This window comes from Micropterus dolomieu, linkage group LG06, assembly GCF_021292245.1.
Source record: "Micropterus dolomieu isolate WLL.071019.BEF.003 ecotype Adirondacks linkage group LG06, ASM2129224v1, whole genome shotgun sequence".
In the NCBI taxonomy this organism is placed as follows: Eukaryota; Metazoa; Chordata; class Actinopteri; order Centrarchiformes; family Centrarchidae; genus Micropterus; species Micropterus dolomieu.
Window position 1 is genome coordinate 14,351,734 of NC_060155.1, and position 11,498 is coordinate 14,363,231.

Here is an 11,498-nt window from a genome sequence, read left to right on the forward strand (position 1 = left end):
TATGTTGTGTCCCCCCTAAAACGGACCACTGCATTACGAAATTGCATCCTATTCTGAACTGTGTGATCTGAGTTCTACCGATTTGTTAAGTGTTAGCAACCTATGACTTTTATGCTCTAGTTCACTTTCATTTTTTAGAGTATCACCATGTCGGTGGCGTTTGCACCTCACAGGCAGCGCGGGAAGGGTGATATAACACCCGCTGGAATACAAAAGGTAATTCATCTTTTTTAGCGCGTCTCAGAATGGAGGCTATGGTATCATAGACGCTGCTAGCCGTTGAGCTAATCGATGTAGCAGTGCCCATCCAAGTCCAACTGTGAATAGATCGGGAACAATTTTGCAGGGTCAAAGCGCGGTGAATATGAACCTCTCTGGAGTCAGGACGCCATGTGTAGACGATGAGTCTTAGGCCGATTTACCAGACTAACGTATAATTGTATTTAATATGAATGAAGGCCTGCCGTTTTGTTAGCAAAGGACAGCTAGCTAGCAAGACGCGTCTTTTGTTAGCTAGAAACGCACACTCACATTTCAGAAAAACGCCCCCCATCCTCTTCGTTGTTTTCCAATTAGGCCGAGCAGTCATCAGCAAGCAAAGGACTGGCCATACCAAATTACTCAGTATTGCTAGTTTTTAAATTTTGTCTTCTCTGCATTCACTTTTGCAGTTACTTGACGAAAACAACCAGCTGATCCAGTGTATAATGGACTTCCAGAGTAAAGGCAAAACAGCAGAATGTTCACAGTAAGTTATGAAAATCCCTTCTCTCCTGCGCTCTACAGTGATTTTAAGTTCACATTAACTCAGAACCTGTATGGATGACTCTCCACCTGCCCAGGTATCAACAGATGCTGCACAGAAATTTAGTGTACCTGGCCACGATAGCAGACTCCAATCAGAACATGCAGTCTCTCCTCCCTGCTGTGAGTATTGGTCCTTGCTGATTATTTTGAGTGAGTGAGCTGTATACTAGTATGACTTCTGAGCTCTTGTATTAACTTATGTCCAGTAAAAGTCACTTGGGTATTGGTTCAGGTAAATCATCTTAAACAATACTCAACAAACATGTATTTTGTTAAAAAAAAAAAAAAAAAAAAGTAAGGATTCCAAACAAAGCAGTCAGTGCACTATTACATTATCTAAGAAACTGTTGTGTTATGTAATAATAGATTGTCTGATGTGTCATTTCAAATTTACAATTTCTCATATTAAATAATATATAGTCTGAACAATTTAATTGCACATGCACATAATGTCCTGATTCTTTTTTTGGATGTCAAATTCAGTCTAACCCCACTCTTGCATTAAAGGGGACCTCAACAAGATTTAAACCTTTGTTAATGTGCTTGAAGCAAGGGTTAGTACTCAGCCTGTGAAGTCAGACAGCATAATGCCTTCTGTGGTTCTCAAGGGAGCTTTCCAAAGTCTGAAAGGAAAAACCCCAGTGATGTCACCAAGTGTATGGAAAATGCAGAATCCAGCATTTTTGCATGACCCATATAAGGGTTAAGTGTGGATATATATCTTGGCTTATTTTTCACCAATCTGTCTATTGCAAGTCCCCAAACTTTATGGAAGTTCAATATAAATGAAGGATGGAATGGAGTACTCCTTAAAGTATCAGTATTACCTATTGACATCGGATGTCCTTTGTGGATGCGCCACCAGTATGAACTTGTTCTGTGCACTTATGCTTGTAAAAGGTGCATATTTGGATTTGCTTAGAGGCCCATTGTTTTTATTTGTATCACCCCATCATATCATATCATAAAGCTGAAGGAGATTAGATTGAAGTTACTCTTAAGTAATGTTTATGTGTTCAATTTGTTAGCCTACGTCTTTATGCTTAAGGGCTCCCGATGCATTCTGTTCAACACCTTTTTTAGTCACTGGCTGCGAATTTATTAAGGACAATTTATTCAGTGATTTTGTCACTTATATATTGTACTGTGTGTATTTATTCCCTATACAGTATATTAAAAAAATGTGTCATCCATGAAAAATGTATATCACAGTTGTACTTTTTTGAGCTATTATCTGCTTTTTTTCTTTTGAATGGCTCAGATGTGTTTCCAGCCAGCTGATGTGTGTTTTGTGTCTGTGTTGTGCGCCCGCAGCCGCCCACTCAGAACATGCCCATGGGCCCTGGTGGGATGAACCAAAGTGGACCCCCCCCTCAGCCACCTCACGGTCACAACATGGCCTCTGAGGGTATGGTCAGCGGTGGCCCTCCAGCCCCACACATGCAGAACCAGATGAATGGACAGATGCCTGGTAAGTGACCCTTCCTCAACTTCCCTCCCTCATCTTTAACTATCCTTTCTTTCCACTTCTTTTCCCTCAGTCCCTGTTTCACTTGGGTTGCCTAGCAACACCACCGAACTGTGAGGGAGGTCGCTCTGCTGAAGGATGATGTCACCCATTTGCCAGCTATGGTGGTCTTGGACTTGTACTCTTTGATTATATTCATCCTTTCCTCCTTAATTATCATGGTCTGTTTCAGTGTGTGGTTTGTTTGGCTTTTGTTTGCAAACGTGTGTATCGTATATTATGATGTTCGAACAAACAAACAGAGGTGCCTTGATGTTTGTTTTTATTTATTTTTTTTATTTTTCTCTCTCAAAGGTATTGATTTCTGTACCACACAATGGTTGTAAATTCTGAAGGGTAAAAGTCAAGGCCACCATATTAGAAACCAGTAAATGTTGCCACTGTAGGGTCACTTTCCCCTGGCATGGTAGTGTTCACTTAAGCTGTACCATGTCGTGCCATTGTGTATTCTGGATTTCCATTGAAACCTCACAACAGGGATATATATTCTGACCTATGATATTATGTTATTACTACTCTTGTTGGCCATGTTATTGGAACTGTTGTGAGTTGCTTTGTTAATGTGTTATACACATAGTATTGCGTCACTACTTCTAGGTGAAAGAAGATAACTAGTAAATCCTTACTTGATAGAAAGGATGACTGTGGAATGAGTTATTTTTTCACATACCATTCCTGTTGTATTGAAAGCCTGTCATTACAGTTGTTCATAGAGCAACACAGTGGACGTATCACAATGTGATGGAAATTACACATAAGCATGCGTGTTAAATATTTATGTAGTTTTTCAAAGGGAGTCATGAATCATCTCTGCTGTTGTTTTCCAGGGCCTAATCACATGCCCATGCAAGGTCCCGGTCCAGGCCCCAACCAGCCCCCAAACATGCCCAGTGGCTCTATGAATATGCCCCCCAGCAGCCATGGCTCGATGGGTGGTTACAATCACACCGTCCCTTCTTCCCAGGGCATGCCAGCTCAGAGCCAAATGAACATGACCCAGGGCCAGCCCATGGGAAACTATGGGCCTCGGCCAAACATGAACATGCAGCCCAATCAAGGTAAAAAAACGAATTTGTTTGTTTCCACTTGGTTGTATTGGTTTCCAGTCCATATCACCTTTCTGACTGGTGATTGCTGCACATCATTCACCTGCATTTGATAGGCCATACACTGCTTATATGGGTTTTCTACCAAGTACAGTTTTAGAGGTAACACTTTGTTGGTGTACTACAGGGCCCATGATGCACCAGCAGCCTCCCTCTCAGCAGTATAACATGCCTCCTGGTGGTGGCGGACAGCACTACCAAGGTCAACAGAACCCAATGGGCATGATGGGCCAGGTCAGCCAAGGGAACCATGTCATGGGGCAGAGGCCAATGCCGCCTTACAGACCCCCACAACAAGGTATACCCCTCAGAGTGTGTCTGTTAAGTGTGCAAGTTGTGAGTGTTGGCCTCCCTAACCTTCTTAATCTTACAATTTCCTCTATTTCCACTTCTGTAGCTCACAGACATCCTGATGACTAAACATGTAACCTAAAGCCTCCAATCATAAAATTAGTCAAGTGACCAAAAGAAAGCTTTCTAACAAGAGCTAGCGGCAAGGGATCCATCCTCTCTACTCTTCCCCTTACAAAACCGATCCAACAACACCTTGAATCTACTTGTGTGTATGTTGTGTGTATGTGTATGTAGGACCCCCTCAGCAGTACCCAGGGCAGGAAGACTACTATGGAGACCAGTACAGTCACGCAGGACAGGGAGCCTCAGAAGGTAGGAAAACCAACAAAAAATTAACCCAGGAGTTGTGTTAAAACACAAATGATGCAAAGAGACTGTGACAAAACCAATATTTCAGTTTCTTCATTATTTTCTGGGAAAATCAAAGTGACTTTGGGCTCTGACAAAGAAAAAATATGGCATCTAAATCTGAGGAAGCCTCCACATGCCCCCTGAGTGCACTTTAATCCAAAGGGGGCTGCAGTCCATGTAGAAGTTAGCACTTAACCAGTATTTTAAAGCCATCCCCAAAAGTCAGGGACAGAGTCTTGTGTGAGTATCAATGGTCAAAGCTTTTCTAAATTAAAATGTTGATCCTTCAGATTCTCATTAAAAAATGTCACACAAGATACTCAAGCAACAATCTCCAGGACTGACAAATGAAGCCAACGTGGAAGTGCCAAAAACTGCTGCTCATTGAATGGCCACTTGACGTGAACTCCAAAACCAACTCAATCTTCATAGACCCCCATGTTAAAATGTCCAACTTTACAGCATAAACAAACATGTTTACAGCCTGGTACATTTTTGTCTCTATAGCTTCCCCGTTTATGACAACTGTACAGAGGGTGTATTTAAAAAAAAATAAAATTAAATTATATCACTTAACCCTTTAAATTATAGTAAGGCTTAAAGTTATCCATAATTAAGGACATGGCTGCTTTGAGTGACAGGTGGGTGCCCTCTCAGGTGGCTAGCCGCTAGGGGTTCAGCAACCAGGCTTCCTTTGGCCCACCTCAGTTCCACTTCTTTGTTGCCCATTTTTGGATTAGCCAGTGTGAGACACTGCCAAGATGGTGACGGCTGGAGCCACCGGGAGCCACTCCATAGAGAGCTTCACAACGGCTCTTCAGAAACTATGGCCAGTGTCAGACACTACGTCCATGTTTTATACAGTCTATGGTGATACTTAACTACATAGCATGCTACTTGTTTGCATGTCTTTCTAAAAATGCAGATTTTGTGCACATGAATTAAACAATCCTTGTGATGTGCAGAAATGCAGCACTAGTGATTTGTAAACCACTATATTTGAGAAATAATCTATCACTGCATTATCCTCTAAATTAACATTTGACGTACTCCAGATTATGGTATTTTTACAGTAGGAGCCTCACTGAAAAATTACAGGTTCATAAGAAACAACTCCTTCTCTCTCTTGTTCAATTAACATTTACTTATTGTTTGTTTTTTTTGTTCTCTCTACTGACTACACTATTTTCCCTTTGACCTTTCAAACACAAGTATTTCCTTTTTTTTGAAGAAGGGAAAAAAAAATATTAATAAAATAATTAAATAAAATATTATTTGCTTGCTCAATGTTGTGCATCCCTGAATTCCTCAACAACACGATCAGTTTCATTTTATCCCACTGAGATTATCTTAATTTTTAAATGCCAGGTATTACCTGAATAAATTGTAAGTATTAGCTCCATGTGTCCACGTTGAGCTGATACAGGTCATATGCCTCCACCGTGTCCTGAACAAGGCATTGGTTGGCCTAACGAGCATTCATCTGAACACTGTTATCATAAAAGGGATCTTTTATATCTTCTAATATGTGTGTGTGCTCAGGATAATGCTGACATGGGTGTGTTAAAGGTATTTTTAGATTAGGATGCTTTTAAAGTTACCATTTGTGTTACTTTTATACATTACTTATTTAATTGATCCTTTTTTTACATGAATATCTTCACTTCTACTGTATGTATGACTTACTATTGGATAGTATCTATCCAATTGTAAACTTTACATTTGCTAATAGTTTCACATAATGCGGTTGTATTTCTAATGGCTGTATATGCCAGCTGTGTGTGATGTGTAGCAATTACAGGTGCATCTTAACAGCCCCATCCAAAATTGATTTCTTAAGTAATAGCATAGGAAGAAAATCCATTGTCTACCTGTTTGCTTTGCTGTTATGCTGTAAGACTAGTTGCCAACATGTTGCTCACATTGCCTGCTGTTACCCCCTGAAGGTAATGCCCAGTATGGCCAACAGCAGGAAGCATACCAGCAAGGCCCTCCCCAGCAGCAGGGCTACCCTCCCCAACAGCAGTACCCGGGGCAACAGGCCTACCCACCACAGCAGCAGGGTTATGGTGAGTAACCTTCTCTCGAGTAGGGGCACATATTTGTCCTGTAGGAGGCACTATCACCTCTCTTTAGCTACCTTTTTTTTTTACTGTTGAATTATAATCCCCTCGGAGTCCGTTGATGGTCACTGCCCCTTGGAAATGTAACTGTGCCAAATGCATGTCAAGACATCGTCAATAGCAAGGAATTAAAGGACCGCCTTAATGAACGGTTAGGGGATTGGTGCTTGGTAGAAGAGATTTAATCAGTAGTGGTGGCTGGCACCACATTAACATTTCTCCTGGTGCTTCAGTTTGATATGACACACTGTTCCGAGGGAGTGGGAGAGGAGCTTTGGCTGATGGGTACAGACATTGGGCAAAGTGTGTGTAGACTGCCAGCCAAACATTTCGGACTCCTTGCATTTGAGCATTATGGATAAATAGTTAAGCAAAGTGTAAATTGTAAATATTCTAAAATTAGCAAACATACATATTAAAGAATATGTGTAAGTAAAGTTATAGATTAGTAAATCTTTAGTTGGAAATCTTTGAAACATTTCAAGAAACTCAGTAGCCGTCATGCTTTGGAGCTCATGATAGAAACGGAAAGCTAATGTACGAATAAACACGAATTGAAAAAAGTCTGGGAGACTAAAGTTACAACACTTAATTGACTTATACATATTGCGTGCTTATATTTTCTAACTTAAGGGTATTCACAATGAGCCTGTGGCTCTGGGATTTAACCAAAACGAATAAAGTAAAGGATGTTTTAAAAAAAGTTCCACATGCATGTATTTAGGCTCCTGCAGCTCTTTGGGCTTTTTCTTCCTCATCCCATTTTTCACTGGAACTTTCCATCACTCACCCTCTGTCTGAGCCAGAGCTCATGTTAGTAATGAGCTAGCAGAGAGGCAGAGGCTGTGAGGTGAGATCCATCTGGCACGCATACGCTTTCTCTCGCAGGCCCCCACAAGGTTATGCTCAACAGCAAAAGGCATTATGAGCGCCTAACGATGCTGCGTGGGCCTCATTTGACTTCAGCCCCAGTCAAGCTTTGCTCGGTCTTTCACAGCACCTGCATAGATAGCTACAGTTTACGGGGGCTGATGAAGTGATTTTATTTTATTTTTTTTAAATGAAGCCTGCTCCTCTAATGAAGACCAACACAATCTCCTTGATGTCTCCTTGCATTAGGGAGCCAACCGCCTGGCTTCAACCTGACTCACTCATTCTCATTCATTACTGAGTCAGGCGTTGTGGAGGCAGCCAAAACAAATGGGTCTGACATATCCACCATCCACTCTTTGTCGTCCATAAGCTTTTTTTATTGCAGCCCATTAGTGATAGTAAACTGGGATTCCCTAGAGTTCTCAGAGTAACGCGTAGGAAACGGTTAATGAGCAAAACTTGGGCAGATTTCACACTTGGTTCTTTTGTTTAAATCCAGAGTTGCATCTTTTTATAAGCAGGTGATGAGACTAAAAATTGCACTGCGCTAAAAGAAGAAAATGCGCAAGGGGCTACTCTTCTAATTGTGTCATCAAGTTGGGCTTGAATGTTATTCAGTGCTCAAACATAAGTGAAGGTCTCTATCCAATGATTTTGAAAGCCATTAAAACATACACAAAGATCTTGTGATTATTTGGATGGGTTATGGTACGTTTTTGCCTGCATTACCAAATTTGTAGACAAACTCTTCCTGGATCCAAACTAAGCTGCCCAGTGTGAACGGTGCCCACGTGGTGCCAGAAACAAAACATGCTGATGATGACAGGTTAGAAGTACCTAATTTGAAATAGTTTCAAGTATACTCTGTCAAGCGTACATCATTTTTAAATTGAGTTCTCAATATTTTTCTTAGGTCCATCCCAAAGTGCCCCAGGACAGTATCCTAACTATCCTCAGGGGCAGGGACAGCAGTATGGGGGCTATCGCCCTCCTCAACCTGGACCCCCACAAGCCCAGCAGCAACGCCCCTATGGCTATGACCAGGTGAGTATATCCACAACACTGGTCAGTGAGTCTTAGTTTGTCTCTTATTATGTTTATTGCCAGACTGTATATTTTGTGTAGTGAGACCAGAGACCAATGTGAGTGAAGTTAGAAGGTAAACATTAAAAGGTAGTATTTTATGCATGCTGTCATCATATTGGGAGTTAAATCTGTTCTTCCCCAAAAGGATGTATGTGTTACTATTGTCTTTCACTTGTTAATTTGAGTCTTAGTTATATATCCTGGCTAATATGGTATGCCAGTTCAGTGGGCTTTAAGAGGATTCTTCCTTAAACTTGATGCAGAATGCTCTAGTGTTTAAAGGGAGATCTATTTGTTGCCCTGTATTTCCTGTGGTCTTATGTGGCGACCACAGCTACACTTTGATATCTTTATCTTTGAATATTCAGGGGCACATGAGGAAATAAAGACCCAGGGATTTGAACCCCTGACTAGCTCTGTAAGAAGCAAAGGTAATGGTTGCTGTGAAGACCTCAACGTCCAATCTAGACGTTTGACCACCTAGCCTTAATTTGCATTTGTTATGTTTCTTCTGTCTCTCTTTTGTCTTTATCTTTCTCCCATCTTTGTCCTTTTTTTTTTATTTTTTTTTTTGGTATTCTTTTATTTTGTTATTAACCAGGGGTCGAATTGTAACTCACGAGGTCCAGGAACACAGCATGCTTAGTCTGCAGTAAGACAGCAAAATCTTAGTGCCTTAGTCCTTAATCTGCAATTTACAATACTGGGGGGAGAGAGAGAGAGAGAGAGAGAGTGATATATATATATATATATATATATATATATAATCTCAGACTGTCAGATTAGTTTGTTTCCATTGTATTTTCCATAATACCAAACACATAGTTCGACCCCTGTTTAGAAATGCATCAACTAAAACTGTAGTTACACTGATTTTGTCTCACTTGCAACTAGTGTCCACTATTCAATAAGGAATATGGTCCTCAGCATGCCACTGCTGAAACCTGAGGTATCTAGTTAGAATTTAGAGCTCACAAGTTGTGAGTCCATGCTGCCACCCGCTGGTCAATACCAGCAAATGCAGCCATAAATCATGGTTTGCAGTATGATATGGTTGAAACCACAGATGTTTGTTTGCACCCTATTGAGATTTGTGAATATAAGCTTTAATTCTGCTTTATGGAGAAGGTCAGTAACATAACTCTGTCACATTTCTCTCCACAGGGCCAGTATGGAAATTACCAGCAATGAGAGATGGTCACAGCAACCCACACAGCTCTGTCTGAGCTTTGACCTCTGGTCAACTGCTAAGCAGATATAAATGATGGTTGTAGCTCACTGACATGAACATACAACACTCAAAAATACAAGATACATTTTCCCCTCTTATCCTTGCCTATAAAATGTATTCTGTTCATCATGACTTGATAATGTCAAAGTCCATGACCCACCCTCTGGTCCAGTATGTCTCAAAGCAGCAATGCCTTAAAATGGAACTGCCTTATCCTTTAGCATTGCAGATTGTGAAACAGGCTAAAACATTTTGGATATCAGAGATGATTTTAAATGTACAGTTTCAATCTACTGTGGTGCATTGTTACTCTATCCCTCAGCTCCTTGTTCATAAGAAGCAATAATGCCAGCAGTAGGGAAATGTGTGGGGGCTTAGAGATAAAATAATGCACCAGACAAACTTCCCGCTAGGCCATGGTACATGTCTTGATGTATGTGATGATGTAAAAATATATTTTATGCTTTTTAGATCAAGCTAACTTTGTATAAGACATTGGAAACTAGTACTAAAGCTGTGTTGTTTATTTCATAAAGTGTATGTGTCAATGTTTTTTTTAAAAATATCTTTAATGATGATCCCATCCAGCACATTTTGTTTAGTTTTTTGTGTTGTATAACTATTAAATTGGATCTGCTACTTGTGACATGGAGGCTATGAATTATTTGTGTAAAAATGAAAAATGAATTACAATTGAAATTGGGCGAAGGACGAATACGAACAGCATACCTGGAATTAGATAATGTTTAATGTCTGAAAACACATGAAACAATTGCTGTTATGTGTTAAGCTGTGTATTAAAGTCAGTGAAAGAATATATACCTTTATTATTTTTTTTTAACCACATTACTTGATAGAATGATGGCCATTAGCTTTTATTTGACATATGTATCCAAAAGGGTGATATGTGGCAGATACCACTGCAAATCTTAAGTTTATGTTCTCTGAAGCCTGATTGTTAGTATTGTTTTTCTATACAAGCACCTCAGTCTTGTCCATTGACTGCAAATTGGTGAATGGGAAAGCTCAAACTTGGTATAACATATTTCTGACAAGTACCTTGTCTTGTTGATCTTGACACTGCTGGAATCCCCCTTCCCCTTTGATAAACGTCTAAGTTGATGTCATTCTAAATAGTGTTGTGTGTGTGAATACTAAAGTTACTGTCAAATATGTAACATAAGATGTGAAAATAATGTTCTGGAATGGATTCCTTAATTTCGCAGTAAAGACTGGTTGTGCAGTTTTATATCACTGGCTTGATATCTGTTTTATGGTGCATACTTTATTGGTCCCATATGTACAGCGGCATAAGGAAGAGGAATTCATTGTCCTCTGATATTGTTTATATGGCTGTTTTAATATTTTGCATTCTGCACCCCATCAAAGTGGTCACATTTGTGTCATGGCAATGTATAACTGTACATTACAATAAATTGGAAGAATCTTTAATATATTTTGACTTGTTGTTTATAGAATTTGACCTTTTTATTGAGATGCTGTTAATACAAACGTGCAAAATCATTCATCCTGGTGACAACATAAACAAGATGTGCACTATTGGTGCTGTCATAATGTGACAGTATGATATAATTGTTTTGTCTTCATCTGCTATCTGGTAATCAGTTTCCAACTGATAATGACCCTGCATCGCTCAGCAGCATGTCTGCTTTGTCCAGATGCATCCAGAGAGGTCCAGAGCACATTTACACCCAAAATTACCTTCCGTGTCCCTTTTTCCCCTTCTGCTCCCTCCAGAGAGGGAGAGGGACTACCTGTCACATTGGGGCGAGTGATACAGATGGTACACCAGATGTGTGGCCGAAGCACGTGATGGGAGAGTGGTGCCGGTGTTAAGAGGGCCACAGACTGCCTGGGTTGCCTTTGGTGCCGATGATGAGTTTGTGTGTGAGTAAATGTGGGTGAGTGCAGCAGAAGAGCTTTAAGAAAAGGAAGAAGTGTGAACTTTTTGAGTGTGCCTTTGTATAAAATGTGCATTTGTGTATCCCTGCTCAGGTTTAGTGCCATCTCATAGTCAC

General features: G+C 40.3%; 1 protein-coding gene across 5 annotated transcripts; it reads left to right on the plus strand.

Moving 5' to 3' along the window:
* Positions 1–26: 26 nt before the first annotated feature.
* Positions 27–10,911, plus strand: ss18 (SS18 subunit of BAF chromatin remodeling complex). 5 transcript variants are annotated; one of them, XM_046051431.1, is made up of 11 exons: positions 27–216; positions 672–748; positions 843–927; positions 2,122–2,278; positions 3,163–3,393; positions 3,569–3,739; positions 4,030–4,107; positions 6,093–6,215; positions 8,056–8,186; positions 8,597–8,659; positions 9,393–10,911. In XM_046051431.1, exons 1-10 carry the CDS (start codon positions 148–150, stop codon positions 8,612–8,614), a joined length of 1,140 nt encoding a protein of 379 aa, XP_045907387.1. In that variant the 5' UTR covers positions 27–147; the 3' UTR covers positions 8,615–8,659; positions 9,393–10,911. The 5 variants fall into 5 exon arrangements, 3 of the variants coding, with proteins under 3 accessions (XP_045907387.1, XP_045907386.1, XP_045907388.1); XR_006825370.1 differs by lacking the exons at positions 8,597–8,659; positions 9,393–10,911 and adding an exon at positions 7,883–7,968 and having other exon boundaries at positions 8,056–8,187; XM_046051430.1 differs by lacking the exon at positions 8,597–8,659.
* The last annotated feature ends 587 nt before the right edge of the window (positions 10,912–11,498 follow it).

What these genes read in the sequence shown, in the direction of transcription:
- ss18 (XM_046051430.1), top strand. Translation starts at nt 148, where the DNA reads ATGTCGGTGGCGTTTGCACCTCACAGGCAGCGCGGGAAGGGTGATATA. An exon ending in AAAACAGCAGAATGTTCACA is followed by an intron (nt 749 to 842) that starts GTAAGTTATGAA and finishes CCACCTGCCCAG; the next exon opens with GTATCAACAGATGCTGCACA. An exon ending in AGGACAGGGAGCCTCAGAAG is followed by an intron (nt 4,108 to 6,092) that starts GTAGGAAAACCA and finishes TACCCCCTGAAG; the next exon opens with GTAATGCCCAGTATGGCCAA.